The sequence below is a fragment of the Podarcis muralis genome, chromosome 14 (assembly GCF_964188315.1).
Source record: "Podarcis muralis chromosome 14, rPodMur119.hap1.1, whole genome shotgun sequence".
In the NCBI taxonomy this organism is placed as follows: domain Eukaryota; kingdom Metazoa; phylum Chordata; class Lepidosauria; order Squamata; family Lacertidae; genus Podarcis; species Podarcis muralis.
The window spans coordinates 46,176,729-46,193,307 of NC_135668.1; the positions used below are offsets into that span (position 1 = coordinate 46,176,729).

At 43.9% G+C, this 16,579-nt stretch overlaps 1 protein-coding gene across 1 annotated transcript in view; it reads right to left on the reverse strand.

Annotated features, from left to right (window-relative positions):
- MYH16 (myosin heavy chain 16) overlaps positions 1 to 8,248 on the reverse strand; it is a 55,928-nt gene extending 47,680 nt beyond the window's left edge. Inside the window, exons 1-6 of the mRNA XM_077918623.1 lie at positions 7,807 to 8,248; positions 6,843 to 7,124; positions 5,033 to 5,176; positions 3,651 to 3,807; positions 2,148 to 2,175; positions 865 to 961 (exon numbers count right to left, since the gene is read on the reverse strand). Of these exons, the coding sequence (XP_077774749.1) occupies positions 865 to 961; positions 2,148 to 2,175; positions 3,651 to 3,807; positions 5,033 to 5,176; positions 6,843 to 7,052 (636 nt within the window). The 5' untranslated portion in view covers positions 7,053 to 7,124; positions 7,807 to 8,248. The remainder of the gene's footprint in view (positions 1 to 864; positions 962 to 2,147; positions 2,176 to 3,650; positions 3,808 to 5,032; positions 5,177 to 6,842; positions 7,125 to 7,806) is intronic.
- Positions 8,249 to 16,579: the final 8,331 nt, after the last annotated feature.

Genomic DNA, 16,579 nt, shown 5'->3' on the forward strand with positions numbered 1-16,579 from the left:
ATGTAATTTTTGTTTACAACAACATAAAGTTTACGGCTTGCTATATGCTAAAAGAAAACTACATGCAGATGTTCTATTGATGGTACATTACGCCAAGCAAGCTGGCGAAAATGTATAAAACCAGCTCAAAGTTTTGCTGGAGATGTAAAAAATCGGAGGGAACAATGTACCACATGTGGTAGAAATGTAAAAAGTCAAAAAGCTTTGGGGAAACTATCTATAATGAGCTTTAAAAAAATGTTCAAATTAACTTACATCAAAAAGCCGGAAGCCTTTTCGTTAGGTATTATTGCTGCAGATATACCAAAAGAATTAAGAAAGATATTTATGTATGCAACTACTGTAGCGAGAATGTTAATAGCTAGATGGTGGAAGGGAGATAAAATACCAAGTAAATTGGAATGGCAGGTGAAGTTTTTTGAATATGTAGAATTGGCAAAGATGACAGGGAAAATCACGAATCAAACAAACCAAGAGTTTAACAAAGAATAGGATTTATTTAAATCATATTTAAAAGAACATTGTTCTCAGATAAAATCTTTGACATGTTTTGAATAACTTCTGCAATGAAATACTCTGCCAAGAATATGGACAATTAACTATAAGTTTAAAAGTATGCAAATATGCAGTCAACAAGGTAATGATGGACCCATTTTGAGGATGACGGAAGTCACAATTATATGGAAGAATCTTATCTTCTATGTAAAAAAATTCTTTGTATGTGAGGTGATTTGTTTTCTTTTTTGTTGTTTCGCGGTGGAGGGATTTAATATCTAAAATCAATAAAGATTAAAATTTGAAAAAGAAAGAGGGGAAAAAAGACAACAGTCCCCAGTTCATTCTACTAAAAGAGAAACCTCTTACCTTCGAATCGGTAGAGGCCTTGCCAGTACCACCGATGTTGGCAAAGTACTGAATAACTTTCTTTGTATTTTCAGTCTTGCCAGCTCCGGATTCTCCACTATGTGTGAAAGAGGAGATAAAGGAGGAGAAATCAGGACCACAAAGTTGAAAAGTATCCATCAATATATTTTTTTTAACTCCAACCCCCTGCTGCAAGAGAAGGTCATTCACACATGAGGTAGACCTGGTTTCTGGGTGGGAAAGGGCAGAGGTACATGCAGATACTTAATTTTCACTCCATCTCTCCAGTATAAGTCTCTGAATGTGGCCCTCGGACCAACTGCTAAGAACCTCTGTGACAGCCCCGCTTTGTGTGTCCCCAGTGTCTGAGGTCTAGTGAAAGGGGCAGGATCTTTTTGGTGCTGGCACCAAAGCTGTGGGACTCCCTCCCTAGGGAAGTCTTCCTTGCTCCTTCCTTGCTGTCTTTCAGATGCCAACCTCAGAAGACTCCCATCCAATAGGTGTCTAAGAAGATGAATTACTCCTGGTTGGAATTCTTTTTTTATTTTATTTATTTCACATAATTGTTACAAAATATAAGCAAAATATTGCAAATACATACATACATATATTTTTCAAATAAGCACATATATATGAAAAAAGGAACAAAAGAGAAAAAAGAAAAAGAAGAAAAAAATAAAGAGGAAAAAAGAAGAAGAAAAGTTGGAAGAATTTCTTCCAAGTTTATTCTACAAATATCTCAAGATGAAAATAATAATAAAATTTCATTGATTGACTTCCATCGCTTACACTGCACTTCCTATATTTAAGCAAGATTGTATCTGTTATTCCATATTGTTCCCATACAATCTCACACAAATATTCTAATCAATAAGTTTTCTAAATCTTTCATAAATCTATTCTAAACACAACCAATACTTTACATTTAATCCTTGTCTGGTTGAAATTCTAGCTGCATCCTTTTTATTAATTCAGGGTTATTTTAAGATCCTGGCTGGAACTAGACACATCAAAGAAGCGCTTAAGTTTAAAGCGCTGTAAATTTAAAACAGGGAAAACAGGCCGAGAAAAACGGGACTCCACATCGCCTTCTGGTGGCACAATGTTATATCGCATATACAGTACGTATAAATCGCTTTTTCTTTACCAGGCTAGCTGAGTCCAGTGCATTAATGTCGCTTCCTTTTTCATACTCTGTGTAAGCAGCCTTGCAGATTTTAAACCCAAGGTGACTTATAAATATTTTAAGCAGCAATAAAAAAATAATAAATGTATACACTTACGTGATCAGCATAGACTGGTTTTCACGCTCTGTGGGAGGAAGAAGAACAACACATCACGCCAAGCGGGTCTTAAAAGTCCTAGGGGGCTGATTTACAGCTCTACAGTCACTCCAGGTTGATTGATTCCTGTCTTCCCACAAATTTTAACATTTGGATTTTTCGAAGGTGACAAGAAGGGCAGGAGGACCCAATCCCGCTGAAGCAAGATTCAGCTGGTGGTCCCATGGAAAGAGGGCGAGTACCATCTTTCCCTCAGAAAGCAAAATGCATTGGGTCAACCTCTGCAGCAGACTTTCCCCCAAACTGGTGCCCTCTGGATGTTAGGTAAAAGTAAAGGGACCCCTGACCATTAGGTCCAGTCGCGGACAACTCTGGGGCTGTGGTGCTCATCTCTCTTTATTGGCCGAGGGAGCCGGCCTACAACCTCCAGGTCATGTGGCCAGCATGACTAAGCTGCTTCTGGCAAACCAGAGCAGTGCACGGAAATGCCGTTTACCTTCCTGCTGGAGTGGTACCTATTTATCTACTTGCACTTTGACATGCTTTTGAACTGCTAGGTTGGCAGGAGCAGGGACTGAGCAACAGGAGCTCACCCCGTTGCGGGGATTCGAACCACCAACCTTCTGATTGGCAAGTCCTAGGCTCCGTGGTTTAACCCACAACACCACCCATCTGGATGTTGCTGGACTACAATTCCCATCATCCCCAACCATTGACCATGCCAACTATGGCTGATGGAAGTTGAAGTTCAACACATCTGGGCACCCCCCAGGTTGTGGAAGGTTAACCTACAGTCTCCTTAGTCTACAGGAACACCAGAAGCTGCCCTAGGTTGAGTCAAACCAATGTTCCATTGAGCTCAGTATTGTCTAGAGTGTCAAGATTTCTTGAATTTAGGTCTCCAGCTGTTTGTGGGTTTTTTGGACTACAGTTCCCATCATCCCCAACCATTGGTCCTGCTAGCTAGGGATGATGGGAGTTGTAGTCCAACAACAACTGGAGACCCAAGTTTGGGAAAGTCTACAATGACCATCTTGGCAGTGGCTCTCCAATATTTCAGGCATGAAGCCTTTCCCAGTCCTACCTGGAGATGCCAGGATTTGACACTGGGACTTCCTGCATGCCAGACACATCCTCTACCACTGAGCTTTGTCTACTTGAGGTCACTGTTTATGCAACTCTGCAGGCATGTGCCATGTGACCACAGTTCCCCAAAGCAATGAAGGGGTGCAAGGCGGTCCTAGTGGTTTCATGGCTGGTCAGCTCAGCTAGGACAATATCTTGGACCAGTGCTGGAACATAGGAAGCTGCCTTATGCTGAGTGAGACCATCAACCTATCTAGTTCAGTGTTGTCTACACTGACTAGCCGCTGCTCTCTAAAGGTCCTTCCCAGCTCTAACGGAAGGAAGAATCCGGGACATTTTGCCTGCAGTGGATGTGATCTGCCTCTGAGCTTGTGAGCAGAGGTACCAGGGAGGCTGGAGGTCCTTCTCTGTACTCACCCATGAGCATGTCATGGTAGGCGTTGTCAGAGATGGAGAAGAGGTGAGGTGGCATCTCTGTGCGCTTCCTGCCCTTATACATCTGGGCCACTCGGGATCCGTAGATGGGCAGCCACTTATAAGGGTTGATGGTGACACAGAAGAGTCCAGAGTAGGTCTGGAAAGAACACAAAACAGCGATTGTATTTTAATATTTTGTTGGAAGCCACCCAGAGTAGCTGGGGAAACCCAGCCAGATGGGCGGGGTATAAATAAATTATTATTATAATTATAATTATTATTATTATTACTGTTTCAATATAAATCAATGACTTCCCTTCTCTTTCCATGGTTTGTTTTGCATACCACATATCCCTGCATATTTTACATGAACTAAACCATTCAGTAATCCATTGTTACATCCATCAAAACTTATTTACACTGTTGAATTTTTAAACGAACACAGTTTTCATCCATATATTCAGTAAACATTTTCCAGTCTTCTTTAAACGTACGTTCTTCTTGATCTCTTCTTCTATATGTTAAATCTGCAAGGTGCGCCTATTCCATCAATTTCAATTTATATCCTGCCCTTTATCAAAAGATCTCAGGGCGGTGCACAATATTAAGAACATAACTTAAAGGTAAAGGTAAAGGGACCCATGACCATTAGGTCCAATCGTGGCTGACTCTGGGGTTGCGGCGCTCGTCTCGCTTTATTGACCGAGGGAGCCGGCGTACAGCTTCCGGGTCATGTGGCCAGCATAACTAAGCCGCTTCTGGTGAACCAGAGCAGCGCATGGAAACGCCGTTCACCTTCCCGCCGGAGCGGTACCTATTTATCTCCTTGCACTTTGACGTGCTTTCGAACTGCTAGGTTGGAAGGAGCAGGAACTGAGCAACGGGAGCTCACCCCGTCGTGGGCATTCGAACCGCCGACCTTCTGATTGGCAAGTCCTAGGCTCTGTGGTTTAACCCACAGTGCCACCCACGTCCCGGTAAGAACATAACTTACGCAGCATAATAATAATAAACATAATACGCAGCATAATAAGAAAATAAACATAATAACAGTCCCCACACATCTAACAGGTCATGGATTATGTAATGGCTAAAGACCTCGGTGAAGAGGAATGTTTTTGCCTTGCGCCTAAAGACATGTAGTGATGGCACCAGGCGAGCCTCTCTGGGGAGAGCATTCCACAGTCAAGGAGCCACCACAGAAAAGGCCCATTCTTGTGTTGTCGCTCTCTGTCTTCAATCTTCTGTTTGTTTTATCCAAGATGAGGGCCAACACATCCTTCCTACCTCATGCAGCTTGACTTCCAAATCTGGCCCTAGGAGCTATCTGTCTCTCTAGTCTACTGCTTGTCTCAGATGCCCTCACCCATCTTCTCACTTACATAGATCCTCATCAGGACATAACGCTGGCGCAGGTTGTCTAAGACACTGGCTTCGTTCAGGAAGGTCATGTTGGCCATGTCATTGACCTGGTAGAATTTGGGTGGGTTCATCTGCTGGACATCATCCTTCTTAACGGTGACCGTCTGTGGATGGAGAAGTCACGGTTTAGCGAAAATCATGAGGCATAGCACCCAAAATTGCCAAAACATGGTGATGTATATGTTCCTTTACTTAATGGTATTTACACACCCTTTTTGCAGGGGCTTAAATCAATGGTGGAAATGTGAAAGTACAGTGGTACCTCTGGTTACAAACTTAATTTGTTCCGGAGGTCCGTTCTTAAGCTGAAACCATTCTTATCCTGAGGCGCACTTTCGCTAATGGGGTCTCCCGCTGCGCCTGTGCCTCCAGCGCACGATTTCTGATCACACCCTGGGGCAAAGATCACAACCAGGAGCAGCTACTTCGGGATTAGTGGCGCTCATAACCAGAAGCGTTCGTAACCAGAGGTACCACTGTACAGTGATAGTTACGCCATCGAACGAACGCAGCAGTAAAATCCACCATCAGATAATAAAATCAATCAATCAATCGTCAGTTAGAAAAACTCTCTCAAGTAAGACCCAAAATATTGCAAACTGGTTTTGAAGGCATCCTAAGAAAACTGGCCCCATAGAAATCAGGAGCTCATAATCTAATCCTTTGCTTTTGACACTCCTGACTGAGTTGCAATGCCATCCACACTGTTGTTTAGCGTGGACAATCGGCTTCATGTACCTCCATTCATTTTCTGTTGTCCATACGACATTCTCCTCCAAACCAATGCCTCTCTTTCCACTTCCAGATTTTCACGGGCCAGGGATATAGTACAGTGGTACCTCAGGTTAAGTACTTAATTCGTTCCGGAGGTCCTTACTTAACCTGAAACTGTTCTTAACCTGAAGCACCACTTTAGCTAATGGGGCCTCCTGCTGCTGCCGCACCGCTGGAGCAGAATTTCTGTTCTCATCCTGAAGCAAAGTTCTTAACCCGAGGTAATATTTCTGGGTTAGCAGAGTCTGTAACCTGAAGCATCTGTAACCTGAAGCGTATGTAAACCGAGGTACCACTGTACTTCGAAATGTCCAGGGGTCACTTACTTTTACTTCAAAAAGGTGAGGGCATGAGAAAATCCGGACTGAAGGAGAAGGGCAGGCAGCGATTTGGAGGTGAATTAGTGCAGGGACATGAAGCTTACATTCCACCTTAAACAACGGTATGGATCAGGTACCAGGCTGCGGTCACACCATACACTTGGCTTCCCAAAAGAATCCTGGGACTCAGCTACATTTGTGAAGAGAAAGCGTTTTATACACTGTGGCACCAGATGGCGCTGTGGAGTCCCATTTTTCACCAACAGGATTTCCCTGTATGACGTTTACAACACATTTAACTTAATCGCTTCTTTGATGCGTCTAGATCCAACCCTGGAAACTGTAGTTTGTCCCTTATAGGGCTCAATTCCTAGCAGCTTTCACAAACTACAGTTCCCAGGATTCTGGGGGAAGCCATACGCTTTTAATGGATGGCATTCAGAATTCCAAAGTCTTGGTTGTTGTGGTTGTTGTGTGGTTTTTTTTACATAAATAACCAACTTCTTCATGCAAAAAGGGGTTGCATCTCCTTATCTGCCCAGCCACCCCATCACTTCCCTACAGCTGATGTTCCTTCTCCAGTTCCAAAAGCATTGCCAGGTGTTCCTCCCAACTAAGGAGCAGATCAAAGACTTTGCAAGACCCAAAAATCATCCCTCCTGTCCCACCAAGTCACCTGATTGGTCACTGTCTTCACAGTGACTTGGGTATCCGTTTCGGACTGGATCTCTCCAGCGACAAATCCCTCCTTTTCATCCTTGACCCAGACAGACTTCTTGATATCGTACGGTTTGCTTATGGCCTCGATCCTCTCTTTCTCGCTAGGAGCCAGAAATGGCATAGGATCCACATCATCCCCGCATTCTCCTTTGTATCCGCCAGGCATCTTGGCTCGGGGTTAGGCACAAGGCAGAATCAGGAAGGAAGAAGAAGAGGCTAGGAAGAGTGTTGTGGACTCCTGGGTAGGGAAAAATAAAAATCAGAACACTGTCTCAAAGTTAAAATAAATAAATAGGGGACCTGTTAAATTTCTTCCTGTAGCTGTCTATGTTTTCTTTCCAACCAGCAGAGGGTTGGTCCATTGGTCCATTTGTTGGCTCTACCTCTCACTCTCTCTGGCGCCACCTGCTGTTGGTATCCCAGCCTTCCACCCTACCAGTCCCAAAGGGAACCAACTGCCACTGGCTCTCAATGCTTAAGTGACGGCGTGGTTTATTTATATACCGTTTTGGGGCGCAAAGGTCCCTGAAGCGGTAAACAGCATATTGCCAAACAAGAAATAAAACAGTCGAAGAAGACAAACGCAATCGCTTAATCAAAACAAGAGCCAAAAAATAAAATAGCAAAACCACCAAACACCTACCCCAGCGTTACTGGATAATAATAATAATAATTTATTATTTATACCCCGCCCATCTGGCTGGGTTTCTCCAGCCACTCTGGGCGGCTTTCAACAGAATATTAAAATCCAATAGTCTATTAAATAATACTAGTTAATACCAGCATTAAGAATACTAGTTAACCCTATGGAGAGAGAATTAGAATAAGGCTTCATGCTTTAGTTTCTTGCGTGTACCGCAATCCAGACTGTACCACAATTCCCTCCCGCCCCCTGCCAGGAATGGCCCAGGAGTACCTACCAGAGAACAGGACACAGAGACACCCCTGGTTAGCAAGAGACTGGCTGGTCTCTTTTATACCCAAACAACGAGAGTCTTGAAGATATCACTTTCTCCCTATGAGTACCAGCGACTTTGCTTAAGGGAAGCTGATTGGCCCAGGATCGGATCCCTCAGGAGAGATCAAGTGTTGCCTCAGTTTCTTGGGGATTTCTTCTTCCTTCTCTTCTTCCTTATAGGGTGTCTTATAAACAGGGCCTTGTGGCTCGAGGGACCAGAGGAGAGGCCGAAATAGAAGCCCTGCCTTGCAGATTTCTCTCATTAAAGGCACCGTCTGAGCTGAGGCTCCGTTGCGCCAGGTGAAGGGAGAGACTTGGGTCTGCTAGCGGTGAGAAGGAAGCCAGAGTGAAAGCAGATTCAGACAATGGGTGGCTCATGTCAAGTGCAGTGAGGAGAGACCGAAAAGAGAGATCAATGCATAATATGCATACAGTGGTACCTCGGGTTATAGACGCTTCAGGTTACAGACTCCACTAACCCAGAAATATTACCTCGGGTTAAGAACTTTGCTTCAGGATGAGAACAGAAATCGTGCTCCAGCGGTGCAGCAGCAGCAGGAGGCCCCACTAGCTAAAGTGCTTCAGGTTAAGAACAGTTTCAGGTTAAGTATGGACCTCCGGAACAAATTAAGTACTTAACCTGAGGTACCACTGTATATAGTCCAGTGCTGGGACTGAAATCATTTGGTTTATCCTTTTATTTCCTAAAATTTATACACTGCTTGATTGGTTTTCTTATAATTATTTTCAAAACAACGGTTAAAATAAACAACACGGAATAAAGTTAAAAAATTGAAAATGTAAACAAAGAAATATATATACATATATATTTATTTGTAACCTAATATATTTTGTATAAATAAATTTGGAGCCCATTTATACAAAATATAGTAGGTTAAATCAGTTTTTGTGTGTATGTGTGTGTGTTGAGATAATAATATATTACATCTCTTGATTGTAAAAAAAAACCCAACACCCTCAAAGCGGTTTACAAAAATATAAAATGATAAAATCAAGAAAAATGTAAACAATAATTTAAAACATACAAAAGCTGAAACACTAGAATAGGTTAAGATTCACATCAACTTTCTAAGCATCTGGATAGGCTTGTCTAAACAGGAATCATTTTAGCAGGTGCCAAAAGGGGATGATTTTAGTGGTTCCGATATAGCCTGCTATGTTTAAAGTTATTCCATTTGCATGAAAAGATTCATACTGCAATATTTAATATTGAACATTTAAAAGTTGAAGCCCAGGGGAGAGGTGGAGAACCTGTGGCCCTGTGGACGTTCCTGAACTACAACTCCCAGCATCTCATCAGCACCAGATTTAGGGTGCTGCAGGCAGTTCCCCTGAACTGGGCGCCGAGCTGAGGGGGCCACAAAACCGAACAGCTCCATAATTGAGAAGATGCATTTGGGGGCACCAAATTTTGGCCTCGGCCAAGGCGCCAAATTACGAAAAACTACTGAAGTCTTGTCATTGGTCTCATCATTGGCTAAGTGAGCTGGGGCTGATGAGAATTGGAGACCAAGAACATCTGGAGGACCACAGCTTCCCCATCCTTGGCCTGGAGGGCTTGTCAGTTATCCACTGTCTTTGCGTCCATTGCTTAGAAAACACTGGGTAACCCTTACTCCTCCAGCCGTGTTTTGAACGGCTAAATGCGCTCTACTGTGTTAGGCTGCAGGCGCAGGGTCGTCGAGAAGCTACAATGGTGCTGTTGTACCTGGCTCCTTGCCCTCGCTTCCCTGATGTTACTCTGCCAAGTGCCCTGCACCTTGTTGCCGCTATATAAATAATCATCAGGGCTGTCGACAGGCTGAAAGCATCGTCTTCAATCAATTGTGTGAGTGTTAGTTACATGTGCATAAATGTGCAAATGAGCAAAAACAACGATTCTGCACATCCACAAAGCAATGGACTGTGACCAGGATGAGGGGGAAAGGCTCCCTTCTGGGCTTATCAACAGCTCCATTTCCCCCAGGAAAAGCTGAAGTTCATCACTGAAACAGAACAAATGGCAATTGGGATTTCCATGGATTGTCGTTTGTTCCGATTGAGCACTAAAGAGTGGGTTCTTCAGGGCAAAGGCAGAACCACTTAGATCATGGGTAGGCAAACTAAGGCCCCGTGGGCCGAATCCGGCCCAATCACCTTCTAAATTCGGCCCGTGGACGGTCTGGGAATCAGCGTGTTTTTACATGAGTAGAATGTGTCCTTTTATTTAAAATAAATCTCTGGATTATTTGTGGGGCCTGCCTGGTTTTTTTACATGAGTTAGAATGTGTTCTTTTATTTAAAATGCATCTCTGGGTTATTTGTGGGGCATAGGAATTTGTTCATTCTCCCCCCCCCCAAAAAAAAAATTGTCTGGCCCCCCACAAGGTCTGAGGGACAGGGGACCGGCCCCCTGCTAAAAATGTTTGCTGACCCCTGACTTAGATCCATGCCTAAAAAGCATGGGGCAAACAGAAAACTGCTTGGGTTGGGACAAGCAGAAGGGTGGATTAACGTTCCTTTCATGGAGGAAGCAACTACAGTGGTACTTCGGGTTACAGACGCTTCAGGTTACAGATGCTTCAGGTTACAGACTCCGCTAAGCCAGAAATATTACCTTGGGTTAAGAACTTTGCTTCAGGATGAGAACAGAAATGTGGCGTGGTGGCAGCAGGAGGCCCCATTAGCTAAAGTGGTGCTTCAGGTTAAGAACAGTTTCAGGTTAAGAACGGACCTCCAGAACGAATTAAGTTCTTAACCCGAGGTACCACTGTAATTAGTAGCCCAAATTGACAGGCGAAGATGCTTCTCCCTTTACCAAAAGACCAGGAGGGAAAGTCTGGAAGCGGGTCTCGTGCAGTTCTTTTGAGAGGGGTGTGTGTGCCTGTTTAGACTCTGAGATTTTATTAGTCACAACACAAAATGCAGGAGTGCTGACTCACCCCTTTGGCAGGACATCTTAATCCCCAGCTGTTGCACGGAACTGGAATACTCCCTTTGGTATCCTCACCGTGGCAGAGGCTGGATATTGGTCCAAACAAGGGCAATAAACTTTCTCTTGGGCTTCTATTTACAGAAGCAGCCCAGGGTTTCTCCATCAGGGAAAAGGCCTGCAATCTTCCCTCCCTCTTCAAAGAATCATAGGGAGTTGGTAGACCCCCTGCAATGCTGAAATTCTGCCCACATTCGTCCCTGGGTGGGCTCGAACCAGCAACCTTCTGGTTGACAGCCAGACACACTGACCCATTGCGCCACAGGATGCAGAATTTCCTGGGGGTCACCCCTCAAAAGCCCACCCGTTGGCTTAAGACCAAGTCATCGAGCTTCCCCCTTACTGCAGATCCAAAATACTGCCTGCATGCTTGCAGCTTGAGTGTAACCTGGTAGTTAGGGATCGGGGGATAAATTAGGCTCCATTCAGATTTAAAGGCCACCCTACCTAGGTCACTCTATCCAAACCAATTTGAGGACTAAAACGCAACTATCCTTAAGAATTCTCCGAATTTTCCAGCGTAGTTGCCATGTGCCCCAGAATGTATATCGCGGAGCAAAGTGTGCATAAAGGTAAAGGGACCCCTGACCATTAGGTCCAGTTGTGGCCGACTCTGGGGTTGCGGTGCTCATCTCGCTTTACTGGCCGAGGGAGCCGGTGTACAGCTTCCGGGTCATGTGGCCAGTGTGACTAAGCGGTTTCTGGCGAACCAGAGCAGCGCACGGAAACGCCGTTTACCTTCCCGCTGGAGCGGTACCTATTTATCTACTTGCACTTTGACGTGCTTTCGAACTGCTAGGTTGACAGGAGCAGGGACCGAGCAACGGGAGCTCACCCCGTTGCGGGGATTCGAACCGCCGACCTTCTGATCAGCAAGTCCTAGGCTCTGTGGTTTAACCCACAGCACCACCCGTGTCCAAAGTGTGCAAAGAAGCACATGAATTGGTGAAAACAGCGCACAAGGTTGCATTATATTATGGGAAGCCGCTTTTGTAAAAATGGGCATGTTCGCTAGAGAAATTCACACTACAATGTGAATGAATTTTCACGAGGATTTTTTCTTTTTCTTTTCATGCAAGCTGATGTGGAAATGTGGAAAACTAAACTTAAGGTTGGAAAGCTCAGAAACTGAAATTGTCCGATTTTCCCATACTTTTCCCTTTTTCCCACTGCCTGTAGTCACCCCTTCTCCTCAAATCCAGCTCCTGACCCAACCCCTGACTCCATGAAAAATAAATAAATCTAGGGTTGCCAAAGGGCTCCTGCACCTTTAATAGCTGGGTTGAAATGGGGATCTCAGGAGGTCTAGCAAAAAAGAACAGGGCTGCTGCACCTTTAATAGTAGGGCAGAAGAGGGGATCTCAGCTGGTATAGCCAGCCCACTGAACTGCAGTTGCAGAAGACATGCTTGTTGTTGTTTAGTCGTTTAGTCGTGTCCGACTCTTCGTGACCCCCTGGACCAGAGCACGCCAGGCACTCCTGTCTTCCACTGCCTCCCACAGTTGGGTCAAACTCATGCTGGTAGCTTCGAGAACACTATCCAACCATCTCGTCCTCTGTCGTCCCCTTCTTCTTGTGCCCTCCATCTTTCCCAACATCAGGGTCTTTTCCAGGGAGTCTTCTCTTCTCATGAGGTGGCCAAAGTATTGGAGCCTCAGCTTCAGATCTGTCCTTCCAATGAGCACTCAGGGCTGATTTCCTTAAGAATGGAGAGGTTTGATCTTCTTGCAGTCCATGGGACTCTCAAGAGTCTCCTCCAGCACCATAATTCAAAAGCATCAATTCTCCGGCGATCAGTCTTCTTTATGGTCCAGCTCTCACTTCCATACATCACCACTGGGAAAACCATAGCTTTAACATGCTACATCTTGCCAAACCAGCTTTCCTGACCTTCCCTCTGCTACACAGCTTTATTAAAGGGGCAAAAGCCCCACCTGGGTCAGTGGCAGAGCTGCATGCTTTGGCACCCGGGAGCAGAGAGCAGATGGGGTTGTGGTGTGCCGCCTGTGGGGCATGGCGCCGGTGCGGTGGGGAGTGGCCGCAATGGTACCCCCCTCCCCGATGGTGCCAGGGGCGGCACGCTCCCCTTGCCCCCCCTTTCCTCTGCCTTGACCTGGGTTTCCCCCCACCTGGCCACTCAAACAGGGCTGTTTCAAACACTTTTAAAAACCAATTGTGGAACAAATGTGGGCTGGATGGATGGACCAATGGCCTCTAGTGGTCTCCCTGGTGCACCCTTGACTTTGGCCTGGCCTTCTCTCCTCTCAGGTGCCAGCAGCTCCAACACTGATGGCTATTTGATATTTGCAAGTTTTTCCAATTAAGTTATCTTAACCTATTTAACTAAGTAGTCTTTGAATTTCCTCCAGTCCTCCTTCTTCTGGTCGCGGACTCAGGACGAAAGGGGGAAAGGTGCTAAGAGGAAGGCACGTTTGGCAAACCCTCACCGTGACCAACTCCTACCCAGAAACCATCCAGGTTTAGGATTTAAATATGAAATGTTAGAGAATGACATGTTTAAAGTTAAAAGGAAAAGAAAGAAAGATGTTAAGTGGTTAAGTTAATTCTATAAGAAAATTGGTTTTGGAAAACTGTTACACTGAAATCCAGCCAGGGGGATTTGAGGAAGTCACTTAACAATGTTACTAGGATCAGATTAAGTACAATTAAGATGTTTGTTTGTTTGTTTGTTTGTTTGTTTGTTTACAATTTTGGAAAATCAATAAAAATAATTGAAGGGGGGGGAAACCACTGATGGCTATTTGAAACCAGGTGGACCATTAAAGACAGAAGCACCTACCGTAACAGACTCCATGGAAACATAGAACGGATGTCTGCTGTGTAAGAATTGGAAGCTGCAATCTTCCTAGGAATTGTGCCATCCTTCTCGCCGTTGTGGTTATTACACTGTATTCATATATATAGGGGGAGAGATTGGTGATTGCTGTCACTGTAAGTCTTCACAGAATGGATGGAAATGTCTGAGAAATGGGAGTAGGAACCTGATTAACATGTTAAGGTCAGGTGTGCAATGAATAAGGTTTGGTAATATATAGGAGGTCCTTCTGCATGAGTTCATAGGACAAATTCCTGACTAGTAGGCCTCAGAAGTTTACATTAGTAAGTTTTTCTGTATGTGCACAGAGGGATGGTTTTCTGTTATATATATTGTTTTTAACAGATGATAGCCAATTTTTGTAAGCTTGAACCAAGTGGAGATAAAGGCTTTTGACATTGGCACAGGCAATGATTTGAGGGGCAGAAGACTGTTTTTAGTTTATGCAACTGGAGAAAATTGGGTGACTTGGTTTTTTTATTTCACTTTTAAAGCAAAATTATTTGTAGTTTTAGGCTGAACTCATGCAGAAAGGATGTTGCATAACTAAACAGGCCACCAGAGAAGACTCCTAAGTCAAAATGCATTTGGAATTTCAATTATCCAAATAATGTTTTGAACACCTTATGCTGACATTTCAGCATCTAAAACATATGACTATAGGGACATTTTGCATGTTGAACAGAAGTTTTCTTTTATTCAGATGATTGTGTGTTGTGGAGACATTGTCAGGACAGGTGATGACGAGTTTCTGGATTTAACTATTTCAGTTGTTGCATCGCAGAGACTTCATATTTGGCATTTAGTTTTCTGGATTTCTGGATTCTTCTCTTTTCCTGTCATTTTTTTGTTTTGTTATAAGGTTCCTTTTTCCACTCTTAAGTTCTATTTTTTAAAAAGAGTCCTGAAAATTCACCAGCGTTTTATTTATTATTTATTTCATAAAATGTATTCGCCGCTTGATTGGAAAAACAAAAACAAAGCGGTTTACAAAATCTAAAACAGTAAATTCAAGAAAAACTTACAAAACTTCTTTAAAACATAGGAAAGATAAAATGCTAAAACATATTAAAATTACCTTGACATTCTAAGCATCTGGATAGGTTTGTCTAAACAGGAATTACCATATTTTTCTGTGTATAAGACTAGGTTTTTTCCCTAAAAAATAATGTCAAAAATTTGGAGGCATCTTATACACAGATACATCTCCCCCCATTTTCTTAAATCGGAGTCCCCCAAAATAGGGGGCATCTTATACATGGGGGCGTCTTATAGACGGAAAAATACGCCAAAAAGTTTAGGTGCTGCTACACTAAATGATCTGGTTCTTACAAATGCTGTACAGGTATTACCGGTATGTAGTACCTGTAGTTGTGACCAGTCTGACAATTTTAGTGCTATTTTCTCCCAGCGTACACACTTTTGCATGCAATTCTTTTTTCCACCTCTCTCTTCTTCCCCTATTATGTTTTTACTGTGATTTTATTGGTGTTAGCTGCCCTGAGCCTGGCTCTGGCCAGGGAGGGCGGGGTATAAATAAAATTTATTATTATTATTAATGCAATGGCCAGAGGTCAGGGATGGTGGGATCTGCCCTCCAGCTACTTTTGCAGGACCTGAGTTGAGCCACTAAGGCTGTTTGGAAACAAAAGACTTTTTTTGGCAAGTATTTCCAGAGAAATCTAATATTATATTTTTCGAGTTGTCGTAAGGCATGGAGGGTAGGTAAGGAATATAACGGTTGGTAGTAATACCAGCACAAAATCTTTTTTGTAAGATTTTATGGAAGCTTTTTTCATGACACAGTAAGTTAAAAGAAACTAATCTAAATTAAAAGCAAAAGAGAGAGAGAAAGTAGGGTTGCAATATTTCAAAAAATGAAAACCAGGACACCCTGAAAGTTGTTGTTTTGTCGAGCTTTTTGTACACAAACCCCAAAATTCTTGAGCTTTTCTTTTACAAAAACCCAAACAACTCCAAACCCGCGATTGTTTGATTGACTTGCCTAAGATCCAGGACAAAGTGCCACCTTCTGGAAATTCTTCCCGGACGCCAATTCCGCCTTTGAAATCCCGGTGATGTCTGGGAAAATCCAGACATATGACAGCCTGAAAGAAAGAAAGAAAATACATAGTCCTCTCTCAAGGGTAATTCCCTTATCATGCACAGAAAGTGGTGGACCCTTTCAGCTCTTACCTGAGAGCTTCCATTTCTTCTCCCAATCTCTCCCCCTGGGATGAAGATGATGATGATGATATTTATACCCCGCCCATCTGGCTAAGTTTCCCCAGTCACTCTGGGCAGCTCCAACTGAATATTAAAAGCACAATAAAACATCAAACATTATAAACTTCCCTAAACAGAGCTGCCTTCAGACGTCTTCTAAAAGTCAGATAGTTGTTTATTTCCTTGACATCTGATGGGAGGGCACCACCACCGAGAAGGTCCTCTGCCTGGTTCTCTGTAACTTGGCTTCTCGCAGGGAGGGAACCGCCAGAAGGCCCTCTGGGCTGGACCTCAGTGTCCTTCGATGGGGGTGGAGAAGCTCCTTCAGGTATACTGGGCCGAGGCCATTTAAGGCTTTCAAGGTCAGCACCAACACTTTGAATTGTGCTCGGAAACATACTGGGAACCAATGTAGGTCTTTCAGGACCAGTGTTATATGATCTTGGTGGCCACTCCCAGTCCAGCTGCTGAATTCTGGATAAGTTGTAGTTTCCGGGTCACCTTGAAAGGTAGCCCCACACAGAGCGCACTGCAGTAGGTCATCCGTTCCCTGCCTCTCGCCCTGCCTTCCACCAAACATCCACCACCTTCCTGTGTGATGTGCTAGCACAAAATCAGATTTAATTCTGCCAGCAACGGTCTGGAAGCACCCAGAACGAAATCTGACTCTGGTCCCTTAGG